Below are 24,213 nucleotides of genomic sequence, written 5' to 3'. Positions count from 1 at the left end.
AAAGCAAAAAAAAAAAAGTAAACAACAGAATTAACAACTCATTCACAAATGTTGAAAGGTAAAACTATTATTACTAAAGGCAACTATAAGTTATAATTTCATACAGTATTTTATCATGTATAATCAAATGCAAGTATTACCTTTCATTTTTGAGTGTGTGTTAATCAACGGGTCAGAACAAATCCTGCAGGGCCACCACGGGCGTCTCTTGAATTTTGCCCAGATGAGATCTCCAACTTCATACTTCAGTGGAGTAGACTTTTTCTTGGGTTGACACTTTAGACAGATAAAACATGGAGCATCAGTAAGAATCAAACTTTTATAAAACGATGTATCATCTACCTAATGCCTTCTGAAAAAGCAATGCCTAAAGAATTTTGGGTTAAAAACACTAAAGAGTTTAACAATTACAAAATAAATACAACTGATTAACTTTGTCTTATTTGTTCATAACATAGTCCTTTACTGAGTAGTAGTTCTCAATTATATTTATATTTGTTTTTTATAAGCAATCTATATTCAGGGTGTAGAGAAGTAAGTTATTTTAATTTCTAAAGAGATAAAAACTGAAATAATACACAGAATCATTGCAAGGAAATTATATTTTTGCCTTGCCCTTCGATCACAACACAACATCAGAGGCATAAAGAGAGAAAATTGTAAAAACAACTTCTAACTGTCAAGATGTTTGGTCCTGGGAGATCTGCAACATCAGCCTGAAATAGGGAGAAACAAAGGAGGCAGGTTGGAGCCACTGCCATGGCCATGACCACAGCACAAGCTCACCAGAAGATGATGAAAAAAAAGCAGAGCGACCCCATTAAAGGAATGGTGCTCAGATGACAGTCTTTCTGCATTAGCCTGCTAGTATTACCTTTCTGCTTACCTGCAAGCAGAGGGACTCAGTCATGCAGTAAAAGCAGAAAAAGGCAATCCAAGAGGGAGGAATCCAAGTAACATTGTGTCCAACCCTCTTGCCCTTCCCCTGTGTACCTAGAACCAGTCCCATCTTGCTCAAGTGTTCTCTTGTAGTGCTTACAGGTCCCAGCACCAATGACATTCCCTATGCCCTGAATCTGCAGTGGATCCCTTTTGTGCGCCCGCTCAAGCAGTTTCTCTGCCCCCTTGGCAGCTTCTGAAAGAATGTGGTGGTGAGGGTTACCCCTTCCCAGCGTTTTTTATTCCTGTGGGGCACAACCCTACATATTAAAAGTAGCTTTGTACTTCAAAAGAGAGGAGAGACTGGGGCTCCAATATAGTGATATAAGCCTGTAATATCTCAATAAAACATGGTGTGGGTGCTCTGCAGATAATATTCTATAATCCTCTCAAACAAACAGATATTCTTATGAATTAACAATAATGGTTGTTAAAAAAAAAATCCTAAAAACTACAGGTAATAACATTGCAACAGATCTAAATTCTTCCCAGGACATGCAAGACAGGCTGCATCCAGAAAAGAGCACTGCATAACCTCAAGGAAGATCTTCGTGTAGAATGTATTACTAACTGAGTTACTTGAACTTGTCCTGGCTGTGTCTTTACTCCAAAAGTAATAAACAATATTCTGCAATCTAAATATCTGCATCTCAGCTCTAAATCCATGTCTTTACATATCTCCCAACTTGAGAGGTAGACAGCTTTGTGTTAAAGACTGAGCTTCACACCTGGTACACTATATAAAGAAGTTGCCAAGTTGCTAGAAAAAACATCTATTTATTACTCCTAAGGAATATGCAAACATTATGATTTTCTTTGAGTGCCATGTCTTGAAAAAGACTTGGTAAGGGGCCTCCCTGGTGGTGCAAGGGGTTAAGACGCAGCCTATAAAGTGATCCCCAGACGGGGAGGTGACCCCACATGGCGCAGCAGACATTTCCTGTCTCGCCCACTGCTCTGCTAGGCAATGTACTTCAGTCATCCCACCTGTTCTGTTCCCTACTCTGTCTCTGGTGAGACCAGGTGTTTGAAAAAAACACCTGGTAAGCCCCACCCTCAGACAATCTTCATTCCTTAATATCAGCCTTAAAAAAAGTATCCACCTGGCACAGTTTTAAGAGTTCAATAAAGATTATGCTGAATGAATGAAATCATTCAAATGAATAAATAACCCCTCAGCTCAAGGATATAAAAAGTTGGGCTCGGGCCTCCCCGGTGGCGCAGCGGTTGAGCGCTGGGATGCGAAGCTGCCCGCAGCCTCTGCAGCACCAGTTCGATCCCCAGCTGCTCCCCGGCCACCAGAGGAGGGTCCCACATGGTGCGCAGACCTCTCCTGCCGCCCGCTGCTCCCCTCAGCAGTGTACTTCGGTCCTTCTGCCTGCTCTGCTCCCCGCTCTGAATTCTCTCACCGACCCGCACTTCTGACTGTACCCAGTGCTTGTATAAATAAATAAATCTAAAATAAATAAATAAAATTTAAAAAAGAGAAACACTTTATTTAAAAAAAAAAAGTTGGGCTCAATTCGGTGATTTGTGAGTTATATTCAAATTTAAGACTCAGCTTTCAAACAGAAATTAAGTTAAATCTCAAAGACTGTCCTTATTGAAAAAACTATGATTAGTTTTTCACATATTAAAGATAATGAGAAATAAAACAGAAATTGCATACTACTTAAAAAAGAAAAAGTTCCAAAGAGACATGTTTGCTTGCTATCAAATTGTAAGTTATCACCCAAAAAAAAAAAAAATCATAACCAGTTGGCTTTCACTTTTTTAAAAAGATTTATTGATTTATTGACTGATTGATTGATTTATACAAGCACTGGGTACAGTCAGAAGCGCAGGAGGGTGAGAGAATTCACCAGAGCCAGAGAGGGGAGCAGAACAGACAGACTAACGAAATACACTGCTGAGGGGAGCAGCGGGCACGGCAGGAGAGGTCTGCGCGCTATGTGGGACCCTCCCCGGCCAGCAGGGGATCGAATCAGTGCTGCAGAGGCCGCAGGCAGCTTTGCTGCCCAGTGCTCAACTGCTGTGCCACCAGGGAAGCCCGGCTTTCACATTTTAAAAAAATACCAAGATAGGATCGGAAAACAAATCCTTTGTATACCTATACTGAAAACTGAAATGTTTACCTATACAGAAAATACAATCATTAGATTTCCACAAATTTGACTATGATCATTTATTTGTCAATCATTGCTAAACTGATAACCTGTCAGAGTTATCCCAAACCTATAGTTAAGCTAACTATTCAAAATCAGCTAAATAACAGTACAGCTGTTTTCCTTTATTTCTTAAAAATTTTTATGGTAAATATACTTAATTCCAATCTATCCTGTTAACAAATCTTAAGTGTACTAGAATTACTGTTCTGTACTAGTACAAAAATATCTTAATAATTTTTAAAAATATATACAATGATATAGAACTTTTTAAATTAATTAATTATTTATTTATGCATACACGAGCTGGGGTACAGGCCAGAGGTATGGGGAGTGAGAGGATTCATCAGAAACAGAGTTGGGAACAAAAAAGGCAAATTGACTGAAGTACACTGCTGAGGGAAGCAGCGAGAGAGTCAGGAGAGGTCTGCTGCACCATGTGGGTTGCTCCCTGGCTGGCCGGGGAATCAAACTCGTACTGCAGTGGCTTGCTTCAGAGGTTCTTGCACCACCAGGGAGACCCAGATGTAGAACTTTAGTTTAAGAGCTTGAGGAAAAAGGAGGGAAATAGCATTTTGTATGACAATTTCCACAGAACTTATTACAATACTAAGATTCCATTCCCATAAAGTGGTAGGTACAGTGTGGTAGGTACAGTGTGGTAGGTACAGTGAGGGGGAAGAACCTGTGTTTCTAAAACAAGCAGCTATATATAAACCAATGTTATGTCAAAAAAATAAATAATAAAAAGGGTCTACAAAATATTTCCTATAAAAATTAAACTCACAGACAACAACAATGGCAATTCACAAGGTAAAACATATCCCTTTAGATGCTTGATTTATGATACCTAAAATCTATCACTTTCAACAGGTGAAACTCATTTGTTAGGGTGCGGTTATTAATTCAGGCAGAGTATAAACACATAAACTTAGTAGAAAATCATATTCTGAACATCTGTTAACATTCTGCTGCTTCTAGCAATTCCAGATAGAAAAAAAATTTTTAATAACAATAATTTAAGGGCCTCTCTGGTGGCACAAGGGGTTAAGACACAACCTATGAAGCTATCTACAGCCTCTGCAGCATGAGTTCAATCCCCAGCAGGGCAGGGAGCTACCCACATGGAGCAGCAGCCCTCTCCTGACTCGCCCGCTGCTCCCCTCCAGCAGCGTACTTTGGTCAATCTGTCTGTTCTGTTCCCCACTCTGTCTCTGGTGATCCTCTCATCCCCAACACCTATAGCCTGTACCCCAGCTCTAGTATTCATAAATCTTTTTTTAAAATAATGATTTAAAATAACAAATCTGTAATTTTTTTTTTTTTTTTTTTTTTTTTTGCGTGCGTGTGTGTAGAAGAACTGGGATGTAGGCCAGAGGTGGGGGGAGGCAGATTCACCAGAGACAGAGTGGGGAGCAGTGAGCGAGACAGGAGAGGTCTGCTGTGCCATATATGTGGGTTAGCTCCCTGGCCAGGGATCAAACTCAGACTGCAGCAGTGAAGGTACTGAGACTTAACCCCTATGCTAAAAGGGAGGTCCAATAAATTCAAATTTTTTTAAAAGAACTATAATGGGCCTCCCTGGTGAGGCAAGGGGTTAAGACACAACGTATGAAGCTATCTGCAGCCACTGCAGCACAAGTTCGAGCCACAGTCAGCCAGGGAGCAACCCACATGGCGCAGCAGACCTTTCCTGACACCCCTGCTGCTCCCCTCAGCAGTGTACTTCAGTCAGTCCGCCTGTTCTGTTCCCCATTCTGTCTCTGGTGAATCCTCTCACCACCCACACACTCTGGCCTGTACCCCAGTTCTTGTATGCATAAATAAATAATTTTTTTTAAAAAAATACTATATTGTACTGAGCTATTTCAGCTTTTCTTCTGAATCAAAGCAAAGCTAACTCCATTTTTTTTTTTAAGATTTATTTATTTATACAAGAACTGGGGTATAGGCTAGATGCGTGGGAGGGTAAGAGGAATCACCAGAGACAGAGCGGGAAACAGAACAGGCAGACCGACTGAAATACACTGCTGAGGGGAGCAGCGGGCGCAACAGGAAAGGTCTGCCGTGCCATGTGGGATTCTCGCCAGCCGGCTGGGATCGAACCCCGTGCTGCACAGACTGCGGACAGCTTGACAGTGCGACGCTCAACCACGTGCGCCACCAGGGAGGCCAGACTCCATTATTCTTAGGGCAAAAATAGGTAGTTCCAATTCATTATAAACAACACACATCTAAGGTGAGAGTTCACTAGCACATTGTTGATCCTTTAATATCAGAGAATTTTGAGTGAATAAAATTAAAACAGATAACCTTGCCAGTTTTATAAGCTGTTTAACAAATATTTTGCAATATGGGGCCTCCCTTGTGGCGCAAGGGGATAAGCACCACACTATGAAGCAATCCACATCTTCTGCAACACGAGTTCCATACCCAACCAGCCAGGAAGAAACTCACATGGTGCAGCAGACCTCTCTTGTCTTATCCGCTGCTCCCCTCAGCAGTGTATTTCAGTCAGTGAGTCTGCCTGTTCTGTTCCCCACTCTGTCTCTGGTAAATCCTCTCACCCCCCACGCCTCTGGCCTGTACCTCAGCTCTTGTATGCATAAATAAATAAATCTTTAACAAAAAATCTTTTTAAAAACTATTCAATATATGAAAAATGTAATAAATGTAACACATATGAAAAACAGTAAGTATAGGGGCCTCCATGGTGGTGCAAGGGGTTAAGACGCAGCCTATGAAGCTATCTGCAGCTGCTGCAGCACGAGTTTGTTCCCCAGCCAGGGAGCTGCCCACATGGCGCGGCAGACCTCTCCTGACTTGCCCATTGCTCCCCTCAGAGGTGTATTTCAGTCAATCTGCCTATTCTGTTTCCGGCTCTGTCTCTGCTGAGTCCTCTCAACCCCCATACCTCTGGACTGTTCCCCAGTTCTTGTATGCATATATAAATCTTAAAAAAAAATCAGTAAGTGTATAATAAACCATATTAACAAAATAAAGGCAAAAAGACATCAACATTTATGCAGAAAAAATAGTCTGACAACATGCAACTCATTCATGAGAACTTAATAAACTAGGAATAGAAGAAAACTGCCTCAACATAACAAATGTCTCTCTCTCTCTCTCTCTCTCTCTCTCTCTCTCACACACACACACACACACACAGAGAGAAAGAGAGAGAGAGAGAGAGAGAGAGAGAGAGAGAGAGAGAGAAATAGAACGTGAGCATGCGAGAGAGAGCACAAGCATACTTAATGGTAAAAGACAAAAAGGTTTCCCACTAGGATGATGAACACAGCTAGGATGCTTCCTTTTGTTACCTCTATTCAACAAACAACTGGATTTTCTTGTCAAGACTGCTAGACAAGAAAAAAATAAATAAAAGGCAACCAAACTGGGAAGCAATATGTAAAATTATCTCTATTTGCAGATCTTACATGTAAAAAACCCTAAATATTCAACAAAAAATGTTTTAATTAATTGATTCAGCAACATGGGACGCTACAATTGCAACACATAAGAATCAGTTGCATTTCTATATATTAACAATCATTAAAAAGAGGATGAAAACCTATTTACGAAAGCATCAAAAAGAATAAATCAAAAAAGAAAATGAAAACAATTCTACTGACAATAGCATCAAAAAGAATTAAAATACTTAACCAAGGAGATGAAAGACTCATACTACAAAACATTGTTGAAAGAAAACATACATGGAGGGCCTCCCCTGGTGGCGCAGCAGTTGAGCGCTGGGCTGAGAGGCTGCCCGCAGCCTGCAGCGCCGGTTCGATCCCCAGCCGAAGGCGAGGGTCCCACATGGTGCTCGACCTCTCCTGCCACCCGCTGCTCCCCACAGCAGTGTATTTCATCAGTCTGCCTGTTCTGTTCCCTGCTCTGGCTCTGGTGAATTCTCTCACCCTCCCACGCTTCTGACTGTATCCAGTGCTTGAATAAATAAATATATCTTAAAAAAAAAAAAAAAAGAAAAGAAAAAGAAAACATACATGGAAACAAATCTATGTTTATGGCCTGGAAGACTTAATATTGTTAAGATGTCACTGCTGCCCAAAGAGATCTACAGATTTAATATAATCCTATCATGTCACAATCTATTATTTTCTGGAGAACTAGAAAATAAAATTCACATGGAACCTAAGGGGACCCCAAATAGCCTAAGGAACTTCAAATAGCCAAAGCATATTATAAAAAGAAGAAAAAAGCTAGAGGACTCACTTTATTTCAAAACTTACTACAAAACAGCATGGTACTGGCACAAAACCAGTTATAGTGATCAATAGGACAGAATCAGGGGCCCAGAAAAAAATCCCAAGATAAACAGTCTAATAATTTTGACAAGGGTACCAAATCCATTCAAAATGGAAGAGATCTATTTTCCCTAAGTATCTTTTTAACAAGTGGTAAAAGGAAAAACTGGTTATCAACATGAAAAAGAATGAAGTCAGACCCTTACATAACACCATATACAAAAATTAACTCAAAATGGATCAAAAATCTAAATGTAAGAGCTAAAACTATGCAACCTTTATAAGAAAACAAAAGCATAAATTTTTGTGATCTTGAAGTGGAACAAGTTCCTTAGATAAAAATAATAAAAGAACAAGCAACAAAATAAAAGGACAAATGTGACTCCATCAAAATTCTGCACTGCAAAGAATACCATGAGGAAAACTAACAATAAGATAATCCATAAAATGGGAGAAAATATTTACCATATATCTAATACGAAACTTATATTCAGATCTGTATCTAATAAGGAACTGCTACAACAGTAAAAAAGAAAGTATCTCAATTTTTTAAATGGTAAAAAGATTTAAATAAGTTATTTCAAAGATAAACAAATGACTAATACACACATGAAAGGATGCTCAGCAACATTAGCAATCATGGAAATGAAAATAACACTTCACATTCAGTAGGATGGATACACTCAGAAAGACAAAATAAACACTGAAGAGGTTGTGGAAAATTAGAATTCTCAATACTTCTGTTGGGAAAGTAATATAGCCACTTTGGAACAGTTTGGCAATTACTCAAAGGAGTGAACACAGAGTTACCATATGATCCAGAAAATCCACTCCAAAGACAAATTTTACCCAAGAGAAATCAAAACAATTCCACACAAAAACTGGTAGAAATATGGTACTTTGCAAGTTACAAGGATGACTATTAAAAATTATGCTATGTGAAAGATTTCAGTCACAAAGTATCATATGCTATATGGTTCCATTCATATGAAATATTCAGAACAGGCAAATAATAAGCCTGAAAACAGATTGGTATCACAGTATAATAATTGTTGTAACAGTAATTATGAGATTCATTTTCTGAAAGAGGAAACTAAATTTCCAACTATGTTGTCATGATCTTATGCCACAATGATGAAAGATGGAGTTGCCATATATTAAAATAGAGAAGGCTACAGAGCCTCCCTGGCGGCACAAGGGGTTAAGCATCAGCTTTATGAAGCTATCCACAGCCACTGCAGCTTAAGTTCGATCCCCAGCCAGGGAGGTGACCCACATGGCCCGGCAGACCTCTGCTCCCCTCAGCAGTGTGTTTCAGCAGATCTGCCTGTTCTGCTACCAACTCTGTCTCTGGTGAATCCTCTTACCACCCCCCAACCTCTAGCCTATATCTCAGTCTTGTTTTGGTTTTTTTTTTTTTTTTTAGATTTATTTATTTATTTATACAAGCACTGGGTACAGTCAGAACACAGGAGGGTGAGAGAATTCACCAGAGCCAGAGCAGGGAATAGAACAGGCAGAATGACAAAATACACTGCTGAGGGGAGCAGCGGGGGCGCGCGACAGGAGAGGTCTGCGTGCCATTTGGGACCCTCACCTGTGGCCGGGGATTGAACCGGCGCTGCAGAGGCTGCGGGCAGCTTCACAATCCAGCACTCAACCACTGCGTCACCAGGGGAGGCCCATATACTCAGTTTTTGTACGCACAAGTAAATAAAAACTTAATCTTTAATTCTCCTCTCTGCCTGGAACTCTTCTTTCTCCCAGGTCCCTTCAAGAAGCATTCCTTGTTCCTTCAGTGGACCAAGTGCCTCTCCATAATTATCCTATGCCTATTCATTCTCAGCTCATCCTTATATTGAATCCCCACTTTATGTTTTATCCTAGAGGTCTCCAGACTTCATAAGGACAAGGTGTAATATACTCTGTATCTCCTCTATCTAGAATGAAATACATTTTTTAATTAAGAAAACAATTTTTAATTGAACCAAAGTAAAGTACAGTGAGCCATTTCCTAAGCAGCAAAATTAGGTACCATATTCTATTCACTTCAGTATCTGTTAAAACTTAAGGATCCTTCAATCCACAAAACACTCATTCGTATTAAAAAGATAAATGGTATTAAAGCCCATCTACACTAAAGGTCTTTACTTCAAAGATGTCCACCAAACAGTGTCTAGCCCCAAAACTCCCTGGTCTGGAAATAGTCAATACCACCAAATTTGAGACAGTGATGGCACTTCAGAATTTAATTCAACTATTAAATTTTGAAACTAAGTTCTCTTAGCAACATTCACGCTACCTACTAGTCCCCAGTATGATCCAGATTTTGGCTTTTCAAAACAAACATTCCAGTACAATGTGTCTCTTTCCCCAATCTTTATTTATCATGTGGATATATATTATTAGTATAGTCAGACACTGGATACCTAACAAATTGGGTTTTCTGCAAAACTACTGGAGTGACTCCAGATTAGAGGAAGGGTCATAGATGAGCCTTTTCTCTCTGAAGCCTTTCTCAGCTCTACCTTCAATCTTTCTGAGCAAAAATGAAATGGAAACCCACTCCTAGTGTTTTATTACTGTATTTTAGACACACCCACAGCTATTTTCAATCTAAGCATTCATTAATCATGTGTTGAGAACTCAAAAGCACTCTAGGGTCCCCATCCCTCTTCAAAGACTGACAAAAAAATAACAAAACAAACCCTCCATCTCAGTATCACAATTCATCCAAGTCAAAATTAAAGCTGAGTTAAAATTACATCACCGGGGGCCTCCCAGGGGGTTGAGAGCAGCGCTGTGAAGCTGTCCACAGCCTCTGCAGCCCGAGTTCCATCCCAGCAGGCCAGGGAGATACCCACATGGCGCAGCAGACCTCTCCTGCCTCATGCGCTGCTCCCCTCAGCAGTGCTTTCAGTCCATCTGCCTGTTCTGCTCCCAGTTCTGTCTCTGATGAATCCTCTGGACTCCCGCACTTCTGGCCTGTACCCCAGCTCTTGTATAAATAAAATAAACCTTTAAAAAAATTTTTAAGATTTATTTATTTACGCATCCAAGAACTGGGGTACAGGCCAGAGGCGTGGAGGAGTGAGAGGATTCACCAGAGATAGAGTGGGGAACAGAATAGGCAAAAGAACTGAAATACACTGCTGAGGGAAGCGGTAGGTGAGTCAAGAGAGGTCTGCTGCACCATGTGTGTCAGCTCCCTGGCCGGGGATCAAACTCATGTTGCAGTGGCTGCAGATAGCTTCATAGGTTATGTCTTTTTTTTTTTTTTTAAGATTTATTTATTTATTTATACAAGCACTGGGTACAGTCAGAAGCGTGGGTTGGGAGGGTGAGAGAATTCACCAGAGCCAGAGGGGAGAGCAGAGCAGGCAGAGTGACGAAGTACACTGCTGAGGGTAGCAGCGGGCAGCAGGAGAGGTCTGCGCACCATGTGGGACCCTCGCCCAGCGGCCGGGGATCCAACTGGCGCTGCAGAACTTCGCAGCCCAGCGCTCAACCGCTGCACCACCATAAACTTAAAAAAAATTTTTTTTTAAAGTACATCACCAGGAACCTCCCTGGTGGCACAAGGGTTAAAGTCTCAGCATTATCAAGCTATCACCAGCCACTGCAACATGAGTTCAATCCCCAGCCAGGGAGCTGACACACATGGTGCAACAGACCTCTCCTGTCTCCCCGCTGCTCCCCTCAGCAGTGTATTTCAGTAGATCTGCCTGTTCTGCTCCCCACTCTGCTCTGGTAAATCCTTTCACCCCGCTGCACCTCTGGCCTATACCCCAGTTCTTGTATGCATATATAAAAAATTAATCTTTTTTTTTGAAAAGTGCATCTCCACTATATCACACACTGAGCAACTGCTAAGCAAAATAAATGTACTCAATGTAGCTATCTAGCCAGCTATATTAGGCACAATGACAGCGAGGCACTGTGCTAAATATAAACACTTTATTAACTCATGATCTCACAGTAAGTTCTCAGAATAAGTGAGGAGAGCATTTTTCTCCATGTTATGGATGAGAAAACTGAGGCAGGAAACAACTTGCCTAGGTTCACAAAATGCCAGCAATGCTGGGATTCAAACATAATTTCAGTTAGAAATACTTTTTACACTGCACCTAACTAATTTCCAGAAGATAAACCAGGATTTTCTGTACATAGGGTAACTACACTTCACAAAAGACTTTTCCAAAATGTTTAAATTCACATTTCCCAAATATTTTCAAAATCAAAATATTCCCTAATGAAGAATTAACTTTTTTTTAAAGTCCATTCACACAAGCAAAACCACTGAAGCCACTGTTCTACAGCTGTCAACATATTTCTGATTTGCAGCAGCCTTTTCTTGAGACAAGAAAGATATTGACCAAACTCTGAGAAGCAATCTAAGAAGATGGTATAGCTTAGAAAAGCAATACTTTACATGTGCCTTAGTCTCATCACTTTTGAAATTAAAAAAAAAAAAGAGAGAGAAATAATATAGATATTGGGGCGGGGATTTGGCTAAATAAAATAGAACATCTATATTTTGGAATGTTACTCAGAAACTTCACGTATACTAAGTAGAAAAAAAGTTGCAAAAGGGCTTATGTACAATAACCTCAAGTTTTATAAAAATATATATTTTAAAATAAAAATATAGATAGGGAAAATTCTGGAAAGATAAAGATCAGAATGATTATTATAACTGGATCTGAGGTTGTCAAGTGATTTTCTGATTTATCTATATTTTCTAACTTTTGTACAATGAACATGCATTAGTTTTTTATTGAGATAAAATTCACATAAGTCACAATTTTAGCCATTTTAAGAACTCTAATTTGGTGACTTTTAGAGTATCTTGAGTAATATTTTCTAAGTAAATTTAACACATATTTTCTTTGCAGGACAAAATGAAACAGAGAGATGCCGCAGCACAGAATTTCCTAAAAATGGTAAGAAAAGTATAGCAAAGGAATTCAGCACTGTCATCCTATATAATGTCTTGAAGAATGTGAAAGTGTCTTGTCTAGGTACCTTATTTGCATCATCATCTTACTTCAGAGAGCTACCACAAGTACTGAATAAACTAATATGTAAATCCATTAATGTATAAAGTGCCAGTAACTGGTAATGTGTAAGCACTATGTCAGTTTATATTATTTCAAAAGCTTGAAATTAGAAGCCTATTCTTCCTCTTCTATTAGAGCATGAGTCTACCCTAAATAGCAATATTCAAGGGTTTATTTCCTATCCTTACTAGTATAAATCATTATTTTTTTTAAAAAAAATACAGTATTATGGTGAAAACAGGCTAAGTCACTTTCATAAGGTTGTTATAAAGTGCATGGCACACAGTACCAACTCAAAAAAGGTGATATTATTATTGACTGTATTTTACATTATTTCAATTAGCTTAAGAATTATGGATGGGCCTCCCCTGGTGGCGCAGTGGTTGAGTGCTAGGTTGCAAGGCTGCCTGCAGCCTCTGCAGCGCTGGTTCAATCCCCGGCTGCTCCCCGGCCACCGGAGGAGGGTCCCACATGGCGCGCAGACCTCCCCTGCCACCCGCTGCTCCCCTCAGCAGTGTACTTCGGTCCTTCTGCCTGCTCTTCTCCCTGCTCTGGCTCTGGTGAATTCTCTCACCCTCCTGTGCTTCTGACTGTACCCAGTGCTTGTATGAATAAAAAAATAAATCTTTAAAAAAAAAAAGAAAAAAGAAAGAATTATGGAGTGTCCCCTCCCTGGTGGCACAAGGAGTTAAGTCGTAGCACTATGAAGCTATCAGCAGCCACCACAGCATGAGTTCTATCTCCAATCAGGGAGCTAACCCACATGGCACAGCAGACCCCTCCTGTATCATCCGCTCCTCCCCTCAGCAGTGCATTTCAGTCAACCTGTCTGTTCTGTTCCCCACTCTGTCTCTGGTGAATCCTCTCACCCCCCACACCTCTGGCCTGTACCCCAGTTCTTGTATGCATAAATAAATAAATTTTTAAAAAAAATTATGGGGCCTCCGTGGTGACCCAGGAGACACAGTGCTATCAAGCTATCGCCAGCCACTGCAGCACGAGTTCGATATCCAGCCAGTCAGGAAGCTGACCCACATGGCACAGCAGACCTCTCTATCTCACCTGCTGCTCTTCTCAACAGTGTATTTCAGGGTATCTGCCTGTTCTGCTCCCCACTCACTAGTGAATACTCACCCCTCACCCCACACCTCTGGCTTACACCACAGTTCTTGCATGCATAAATAAATCTTTTTTTGTTTTAAATTCTTTTTTTTAAAGATTTATTTATGCATACAAGAGTTGGGGTACAGGCCAAAAGTGCGGAGGGTGAGAGGATTCCCCAGACACGCAGTGGGGAACAGAACAGGCAGACTGACTAAAATACACTGCTGAGGGGAAGAACAGGCGAGACAGAAGAGGTCTGCTGCCCCATGTGGGCTGCTCCCTAGCTGGCTAGGGATCGAGGCTGGGGATAGACGTTGTGCTGCAGAGGCTGCGGATTGCTTCACAGTGCTATGCTCAACCCTTGTGCCACCAGGGAGGCCCTGCATAAATAAATCTTTAAAAAAATTAATTTGACAATATAAACACTTAAACTCCATTGAGCACTATGTTAACAGAAAAATATTTCCAATTCCAAATAACTGACCTAAAATAATGTTTAGGCCTCCCCGGTGGCGCAGCGGTTGAGCGCTGGGTTGCAAAGCTGCCCGCGGCCTCTGCGGCGCCGGTTCGATCCCCAGCTGCTCCCCGGCCACCGGAGGAGGGTCCCACGTGGCGCGCAGACCTCTCCTGCCGCCCGCTGCTCCCCTCAGCAGTGTACTTCAATCCTTCTGCCTGCTCTGCTCCCCGCTCTGGCTCTGGTGAATTCTCTCACCCTCCCGTGCTTCTGACTGTACCCAGTGCATGTATAAACAAACAAACAAAAAACAAATAAATAAAAAACATGCCTCTATTAAAAAAAATAAATAAAATAAAATAATGTTTAATAGAAACAACTCAAATGCTTCCTTAAACATACACTTTATTTTTTTTAAGATTTATTTTGGGGGGTTCCCTGGTGGTGCAATGGGTTAAGCACCAAACTATGAGGTGATCCTCAGCCTCTGCAGCACAAGTTCTATCCCCGGCCGGCCAAGGAGCAACCCACATGGCAAGGCAGACCTCTTCTGTCTTGCCCGCTGCTCCCCTCAGCAATATATTTCAGTCAATCCACCTGTTCTGCTCCCCACTCTGTCTCTGGTGGATCCTCTCACCACCCCCATCTCTGGCCTACACCCCAGCTCTTGTATCAAAAATAAATAAATCTTTTAAAAAAGATTTATTTTTATTTAAATAAATAAATATTTAAAAAAAAGATTTTTATTTATTTATGCATACAAGAACTGGGGTGTAAGCCAGCAGTGGGGGTGGGGGTTGTGAGAGGATTCACCAGAGACAGAGTGGGGAGCAGAACAGGCAGATCTACTGAAATATACTGCAGAGGAGAACAGTGGGCAGGATAGGAGAGGTCTGCTGCACCATGTGGGGTAGCTCCCTGCCTGGGGATAGAACTCATGCTGCAGTGGCTGGTGTTAGCTAGATAGTTGAGACTTAACCCTTTGCACCATCAGAGAGGTCCTTTAAGCATACACTTTATAAAACGAGACCTTGTGATTAATGCAGGACTAACCATCAAACATCTACATGTAACAGTAAAGATTCTCTAAGAATAATTCACTTACTTTCACCCTGAAATAAACAAACAGTCCTGTCCCCTAAACATATACCCCCCACTATAAAGTCTCTCAACCTATCCTAAATTAAGGACAATTCCAATACTGTTATTCTTTCTTAAAAACCTTTGATGCCTTCCTAATAGTAAAATCAAATATATCCCATTTTCCAAACAGTATTAAAAAGGCTTTAATAAACTAGTTCAATCTGCCCACTCCACCATATTCCCTATATCTCTTTTCTATGCCTTAGATCTAACCGTCATAAATTTGCACTACATAGGTTCCTTATACTGCATTCATCCTGCATCAGGGTGCCCTACGCCTGCATCATGCCATGTCCAAATTTGTTCCCTACTTCCTTCAAGACCCATATTCAACAAAACTTTTCCTCCTCATATAACCGACTCCACAGCATCTTGCCCTTTTGGTCAGTACTGATTTGCTATCTTTGCACAGTAATCAATTTAGAGATGCAGTTGCTGCCTCTGCTACTGAGAAAGTATCTTAGATCAATATTATTAAGGAACCTACATAAGACTATATAGATACACAAAGTCAAAACAATATAATCAAACCCAAAATATGCTTACCAATCATTTGCTTTTCTTTTAGGCCATCTTAAATCTAATAACAAGATTTACACGATAACTTATTATAAATGAATTTCCTCTCTAAGGGATAAACTATTCTCAGACACACAAAGTGAAAGGCAGAAGACCAAATGACTTGTCAAAGAATAGGAGATAAGCAGGATAAAAAGATTAATAATCCTGCTATTCTGTCCATTTGTAAACCATCTAAGCCTTTAAAGTCATAATCCCTTACAAACATTTGCCTGTAGTTAAATGAGAAATTACAGTCTGGGACACACTTCCTATGCCAGCATAATAGAGAAACTCTGTGTTACACTAGAAATGCCCAAGTTTAACTTCTGCTCTGCCCTCAACCATCTATGAAATTTTGGAAAGTTACTTTACCTCTCTTTATGGGTAAAAATGGGTAAACACTGCCTCCTATTTTGTAAGAAATTGTATAAACTGTAACAAACACTAGATCCATTCTAATATTATTCCTAACCTCATAGAGCATCCATAATAAAAGTAGCTATTTTTAGCTGGTATTACAAATCTTTTACTTTACAAGAACTGTGATTTCCTTTCCCAGCCGTAAGTCAAAATTGCAAAGTAAATGTTCACCTCCAGAATGGAGGTACCATACTACTATAAACATATACTTTACCTCCCATCTCAGAGTTGCATCTAGTAAATGCATGTGTGTATTTCTAGTTGTCAAAGCTCTTTTAATGTCTAGTATATCATCAGAATCTCCAAACAACCAGGTGAAGTAGGCAACACAGATTTCATCCCATATTTACAAACTGCCTCAGAGTGACCTTGCCAGGTATATAGTTCTTTAGCAAAAAGGAAGGATTAGAGGCCAGAATCTTCTAACTACAACATACCAACCACAAAACACAGTAGTGGGCTAGAGTACTTTTAGTCTTCTCCCACCAATTCTCTACCTCGTAGACAGAGCTCAGTATATTAACTTTTACTAAGAAGAAAAGTGGACCTGAACTATTAGACAGAAGATCTCTGGCAGCATTACAATTTCAGCCTGTAGCAATCTATAGTAGAGATTAAAGATTACTGTGTAAAAGCTAATTGTTTCTGAGTAAGAAGAAAAGATCCCTGCTTATTGGCTAGATCCCAACAACAATAGATCAAAGAGAATATCTGGACAATAGATCAAACAAAATGACTAAGGACAGAGGAAAATCAGGGAAATAGTCCAATGAAAGCTGGAAAGCAAAGCAGTTGCTAGGTTAGTCGTGGAAACTGACAGATTAAGTACCATGTGGTATGGTGCCAGACTATCAGCCAAGGCCCAGCCCAGCCTGGAGCATGAAGCAGCTCAAAGAGGGCAACCTGTTAAAGAATTAGAACAGAAATAGGCAAGCCCAGGCATTTTTCCTAGCACAGGTCTTTGGCTTATGCCTTATAAAACTTCAGAACCACATAGCATGGGTTTGGTGATAGTGCAGAAAACAGACCTGAAAATATGCAGCCCTCTCTATACTCAGAAGATTAAAAGGGAAGACCTATATTCTCGCCTGAAGCAACAAAAGAAACTTGTATGTAATTGTGCCTATATGTTATACTGGAAATGAATGATTCAAACATTTAATTCAGGACCTCCCTGCTGGCATGGGGGTTAAAGTATCAGCTCTATCAAGCTATCCCCAGCCACTGCAACAAGAGTTCAATCCCTGGCCAAGGGGAGCTAGCCCACATGGCACAGCAGACCTCTCCTGTCTTGTCTGCTGCTCCGCTTAGCTGTGTGTTTCAGTGGATCTGCCTGTTCTGCTCCCCACACGGTCTCTGGTGAATCCTCTCACCAACCCACTGCACCTCTGGCCTACACCCAGTTCTTGTATGCATAAAAAAATTAAAAAACATTTAGTTCAAGGCTTTTCTTGGGCGCTTAATCTGGGGACTTTCCTAACATTGATTATAGGCACTTTCCCAACAGCAGAAAATCTAATGCCAGCCCATTCTTGACATAAATTAATTTTATTCTGGGGCCTCCCTGGTGGTGCAAGCTATCCACAGCCACTGCAGCATGAGTTCGATCCCCAGCCAGGGAAGTGACCCACATGGTGCAGCAGACCTCTCCTATCTCACCCACAGCTCCCTTCAGCAATGTAGTTCAGTAGATCTGCCTGTTCTGCTCCCCACTGTCTCTGGTGAATCTTCTCACTCCGCCACACCTCTGGCCTGCAACCCCAGCTCTTGTATGAATATATAAAATCTTTTTTAAAAATTAATATTTAGGGCCTCCCTGGTGGCACAAGGGGTTAAGATGCAACCTATGAAGCTGTTTTCAGCCACTGCAACACGAGTTTGATCCCCAGCCACGGAGCTACCCACATGGCGAGACCTCTCCTAACTTGCCTGCTGCTCCCATCAGCAATGTATTTCAGTCAATCTGCCTGTTCTGTTCCCCACTCTGTCTCTGGTGAATCCTCTCACCCCTCACACATCTGGCCTGTACCCCAGTTCTTGTATGCATAAATAAATCTTTAAAAAAAAATTAATTAATTTTATTCTCTGTAGTCTTTCTGCCCACAAATTTTTCTTTCACTATTTGAGAACATACTATGCACCCAGCAACGCTCATCCATCGTTACATCAAGATGCAATTCTTGGGGCCTCCCTGGTGGTGCAAGGGGTTAAGATGCAACCTATGAAGCTATCCCCAGCCACTGCAGCATGAATTTAATCCCCAGCCAGGGAGCTACCCACATGGCACAGCAGACCTCTCCTGACTGGCCCACTGCTCCCCTCAGCAGTGTATTTCAGTCAATCTGTCTGGTCTGTTCCCTGCTCTGTCTCTGGTGAATCCTGTCACCCTCCCACACATCTGGCCTGTACCCCGGTTCTTGTATAAGTAAATAAATCTTTTTAAATAAATAAATCTTTAAGGGGAAAAAAAGCAATTGTGGGGTATGACTTAGGGCTTATTTTTCCTTTAACTTCTTTAGTCTGTGACTTTCAGGGATTTTCTTTTCCCCAAGAGCTAGAGGAAGTCAGATTAATGATCCTCAACCCTAGTTCCAAATGAGAATTATCTGAGGTTTTTTTTTTTTTTTTTAATAGAGGCATATTTTTATTTATTTATTTGCTTGTTTTGTTTATACATGCACTGGGTACAGTCAGAAGCACGGGAAGGTGAGAGAATTCACCAGAGCCAGAGCAGGGAGCAGAGCAGGCAGAAGGACCGAAGTACACTGCTGAGGGGAGCAGCGGGCGGCAGGAGAGGTCTGCGCGCCATGTGGGACCCTCCTCCGGTGGCCGGGGAGCAGCCGGGGATCGAACTGGCGCTGCAGAGGCTGCGGGCAGCTTCGCAACCCAGCGCTCAACCGCTGCGCCACCGGGGAGGCCCTCTGAGGTTTTTTTTTTTTAAAGATTTATTTACTTATGCATACAAGAGCTGGGGTACAGGCCAGAGGTGTGGGGGGGGGGATACGGTGAGAGGATTCACCAGAGACAGAGCAGGGAGCAGAACAAGCGGATCTACTGAAACACACTGCTGAGGGGAGCAGCAAGTGAGTCAGGAGAAGTCTACTGTACCATGTGGGCTAACACCCTGGTCAGGGATTGAACTCTTGCTGCAGTGGCTGCGGATAGTGTCACAGTGCTGAGACTTAACCCCTTGTGCCATCAGGAAGGCCCATAATCATCTCAGTTTTATGAAATAACATAACCCCTACTAACACCAACACTGAGCCTGGAGAGTCTGATTCAATAAATCGGGGATGAAGCAAGAGTGAGAGGAGTAAGAAAGGACAATCTCAAAAGATGCACGATTCTGACAAGCAGGCAGTAACTGTCTATACAATCTATACAGTAACTGTCTATACAATTGTTTAACTCACACAAGGAAGCATTTATTAGATACCCAAGTACTGGAAACTGGTAAGAATATATATTCATATATTTTTAAATTTCATAGTGAGGATAAATTATAATTAATTACTACCTCCTTGTTACAGGTACAGAATCTGAGGCTCAGAAATGAGTACTGAGTAGGCCAAATGCCAAACAGACATGTCTAGTCTCTGTTCTAACACCTGTGTTCTTTCTCCACTAGGTCACAATACAAGAAAACAAAAACATCAGTCTGTTTCAGCCTTCAGTACCTGTAATTACACTTAACCTTAACACAGTGAATTTTACTCTCATTCAATGAGGAAATTCTGCTCAAGGCAGATGGCAAATGTTCCTCACAACACCGTTACACTATAATTTAACAATAGATGGCCCAGATCTCTTCAAAACAGACACACCATACTTAAAATTTATCAATGTTGTTAAAAAAGAAGTCACCAATGGGTTATACTAAACTTGAGTCTAGAGTTGGTATTTAAAACAAAGATGGCTTTGTTTTATTAAAAAAAGCACTTTTTAATCATCCTAAATTTTACATGCACCTTTAAAAAAAGAAAATGATACTCTCTTACACACCTAAGTAATTTCCTTAAGACAACAAGACTAGAACATTTGGCTCTCTATTCTAAGTGCCTTTATCGTAAAGCCATCCTTCCATACAGTCTTCCATACATACTTAATTACAGTCATACATCCTTCCATACAGTCCTACATTTCCCACCCCCTCATATGACAGAGAGACCCAAGAAGCAAGAATTTGGGCACAGGTTGTTGCTGGTCTACAAAGCTAGACATGAATAGGTCCTAACTTTAACATTTGTTGACTATAAATTCAAACAAGTTACTTAACTACTCTGAACCTCAAGTACTTAATTTGTAAAGTGGAGATAATATAATCACAAATAAACATATACATACAGCAAGTGTGGCATGATTCTAGTACAAAATACACACTCCATAAATGCCTAAAAATTATAATTATATATACATATTTTATACTTTACACCACTGTTCATTTATGTACAATATATGCTTGTATGCTTTCTCCTTCAAGTGTATTCACCGCAAAATTCCCACCAATCCACCCTTGAACTGTCGTCACCAGAGCCCCTTGTGCTTTTCTCTCCCCTATTTTGACTCTTCTACCTTCCCCTCCCAGGCAGAATGTCTCTGATTTATAGCAGCCTGTTAATTTTTTTTTATTATTATTTTTATTTTTTTTCCTGGTCCCTTACTTGGTTCCCCTATATTCCTCCTGTACGTGAAACCATCTGTTATTTTTTTTTCCCCCCTTTTGGCTTATTTCACTGAGCATAATTCCTTCTAGCTACATCCATGTTGCTACATCCAAAATAATTTATCTTTTTTGATTGCTGAACAGTATTCCATTGTGCATATATACCACATCTTCTTGATCCATGTCAGCTATTTTTGGGCATTTAGGTTGTTTCCATATCTTACCTACTGTAAATAGTGCTACAATAAACATAGGGGTGCAGGTATCCTTTTGAATTAAAGTTTTTGTGTCCTTTGGGCAGATTCCTAGGAGTGTAATTGCTGGATCAGGGTATCTCCATTTTCAGTAATTTGAGGAACACCCACACACGGCTTTCCATAGTGGTTGAACCAGTTTGCATTCCCACCAGCAATAGGAGAGTTCCTTAAAAAGTATGTATTACTTTTGAAATTCACCCAGAGCTCATGACTCAAATAACTGATAATCTTATGTCAAAGATAACTTTGTTTATTGAGACTCTACTTTCTGTGATTCAACTCTGCCAGGCCTCTGAATTCACTCCAGGGCTGCTTCAAATCAGTTCTTGTCACAGCAAGAGGAATAAAAAGGAGATGACTCACAAGGAGTTTTGTTTTTTTGTACTGTTGTTCTCTGAAGAAGAACTTTTATCAAACTAAACTATAACAAACCTGCAAGATATTATTTTCATTCATTCATTTATTCACTCAACAAATATTTACTGGCCATCAAGTTAGGCCAGACCCTGATACTACAGAAATGATTAAGTAATCTTTTCTCCCTCAAAAAACTAGGTCTAGCTCAAGGTTTGAAACTGTTTTCAACTACACAATAAATAACAGACCAGCTTTAATTCGAGTGGGCTATTCAGTTATGGACCTAAGCCTCAAATAAACAGTTAAGACTGTCAAGGTCTTCTAAAGGCTAACAACAGTGTTCACTCCCTAAAACCAGAGGTGAGATATCTTATGCAGTTAATTTCTTTTGGGTTCATCTATAAGATATTAGTTGAGGCCTCCCTGGTGGTGCAGGTGGTTGACTGCTGCACTGTGAAGCTGTCCGCAGCCTCTGCAGTGCAGGTTCGATTCCCGGCCGGCCAGGGAGATATCCACATGGCATGCCAGACCTCTCCTGTCCAGCCTGCTGCTTCCCTCAGCACTGTATTTCGGTCAGTCTGCCTACTCTGTTCCCCGCTCTGTCTCTGGTGAATCCTCTCACCCTCCCGCACATCTGGCCTGTACCCCAGTTCTTGTATAAATAAATTTTTTTAAGATTTATTTATTTATTTATTTATTTATTTATTTATATAAGCTCTGGTTACAGTCAGAAGCACGGGAGGGTGAGAGAATTCACCAGAGCCAGAGCGGGGAGCAGAGCAGGCAGAGGATCGAAGTACACTGCTGAGGGGCGCAGCGAGCAGCAGGAGAGGTCTGCGCGCCATGTGGGACCCTCACCCGGTGGCCGGGGAGCAGCCGGGGATCGAACCGGCACTGCAGAGGCTGCGGGCAGCTTCGCAACCCAGGGCTCAACTGCTGCGCCACCAGGGAGGCCCTAAATAAGTATTTTTTTAAAAAGATATTAGTTGATATTAGCTCCTGGTTAAGTACTCAGAAGTACCTAAATATACATGTTGTAGTGTTTTAGTCAAAATTCCAGTCCCATTAAGTCAGTATCAGAACAAAGCTTCCTAGTGAGTTAAAACCGATTCCAAAGTAGGACCCTCCCTGGTGGTGCAAGGGGTTAAGACGCAATCTATGAAGCTATCCAGAGCCACTGCAGCATGAGTCTGATCCCCCAGCAGGAAGCAAACCACATGGCACAGCAGACTTCTCCTGACTCTCCTGCTGCTCCCCTCAGCAGTGTATTTCAGTCATTCTGCCTGTCTGTGCCCCACTGTCTCTGGTGAATCCTCAAACCATCCCACACATCTGGCCTGTACCCCAGTTCTTGTATGCATAAATAAATCTTAAAAAAAAAAAAAGCAAACCAAACTTAACTTGTTTACTCTTGCTTACTAATACAGCCTGTAGATGACAACAGAAATTAATTTGTCAATGATCTAAAGACATAAAAAAATCATAACTGGGGCCTCCCAGTGGCGCAAGGGGTTAAGCACCTCACTATGAAGCAATCCACAGCCTCTGCAGCACGAGTTCGATCCCCGGCTAGCCAGGGAGAAACCCACATGGCGCAGCAGACCTCTCCTGACTGGCCCGCTACTCCCCTCAGCAGTGTACTTCAGTCAATCTGCCTGTTCTGTTCCCCACTCTGTCTCTAGTGAATCCTCTCACCCTCCGAATCTTTGCCCTGTACCCCAGCTCTTGTACGCATAAATAAATCTTTAAAAAAAATCGTAATTACTTTATACTTTCCTTCTCTCATAATTACTCATAAACAATAAGTCACAAATAAAGACTTACTTTTTTTTAAAGATTTATTTATTTATGCATACAAGAGCTGGGGTACAGGCCAGAGGTGTGGGGGGTGAGAGGATTTACAAGAGACAGAGTGGGGAACAGAACAGGCAGATTGACCAGAGTACACTGCTGAGGGGAGCAGTGGGAGAGTCAGGAGAGGTCTGCTGCGCCATGTGGATTGCTCCCTGGAGGGGGACTGAACTGGTGCTGTAGAGGCTGCTGACAGCTTCATAGATTGCGTCTTAACCCATGCGCCACCAAGGAGGCCCAATGACTTACTTTTAAAAGCATAATTAGGTACTATACCTAGATATTTGTATAACTAAATAAGTTTCCTTCCAAGAAAAGCACTACAAAAATGATGGGGCATTTCACATATACTTTGACATTAGCTCTTAAACACATTTAAAAATACATATTCAATCTCTGATCATAATTATCAATACATAGAACCAATTTTCCACTTTGAAAAAAAAGCATTCACAGAACTTTCCTTTTTTATTTACATTTTTATGGAAAATGTCAAATAAAGACAACAGCAAAATAGTAAAATAAATTTCTATGCCACCATTTCTCAGCTGTAACAAATATTAAATCATTGCCCACTTAGTTCATTTATAATTCCACCTACTTCCTTCCTACTACTTCAATCCCACAGCCCCCACACCTGGATTATTTTGAAGCAAAACCTCAGGTATCATATTATTTCATTCACAGTATTTCAGTATGTATCTCTAAAAGAATTATGTTTCAAAATGAATGTTAATTATCTTTTAACAGACTATTCTGAAGAACAAATACTTTCACAGCAGCTCAAACAAAGAATTGGCTTCGTTCTACCTTGATCTACTCCACAGGTCACAAAGTTATTTCCTCTCTAACAATGTATTTTACATTGCATTCGATTAGGTAATCTCTCCCTCTGGATTTCTCAAAATCCTTCTGCTAACACTCCATCCCAGAGGTAGATCCAATTGTGTTCCTCAGAGATAGTGTTCTGG

The 24,213-nt window shown here is 41.0% G+C and overlaps 1 protein-coding gene across 10 annotated transcripts in view; it reads right to left on the bottom strand.

The window, feature by feature from the left end:
• The window catches only part of NSD1 (nuclear receptor binding SET domain protein 1), a 149,201-nt gene that overhangs the window by 98,370 nt on the left and 26,618 nt on the right, over positions 1-24,213 (bottom strand). For all 10 annotated transcript variants that reach the window (XM_037499087.2, XM_037499082.2, XM_037499081.2 and 7 more), the window contains one exon: positions 141-276. In XM_037499087.2, coding sequence (XP_037354984.1) covers positions 141-276 — 136 coding nt within the window. The remainder of the gene's footprint in view (positions 1-140; positions 277-24,213) is intronic.

This window comes from Talpa occidentalis, unplaced genomic scaffold (genome assembly GCF_014898055.3).
Source record: "Talpa occidentalis isolate TD23 unplaced genomic scaffold, MPIMG_talOcc4v2.1 talOcc4.9, whole genome shotgun sequence".
Classification (NCBI taxonomy): Eukaryota; Metazoa; Chordata; class Mammalia; order Eulipotyphla; family Talpidae; genus Talpa; species Talpa occidentalis.
The sequence above is the reverse complement of the archived record's forward strand: the minus strand, read 5'-3'. Positions and strand labels throughout refer to the sequence as shown.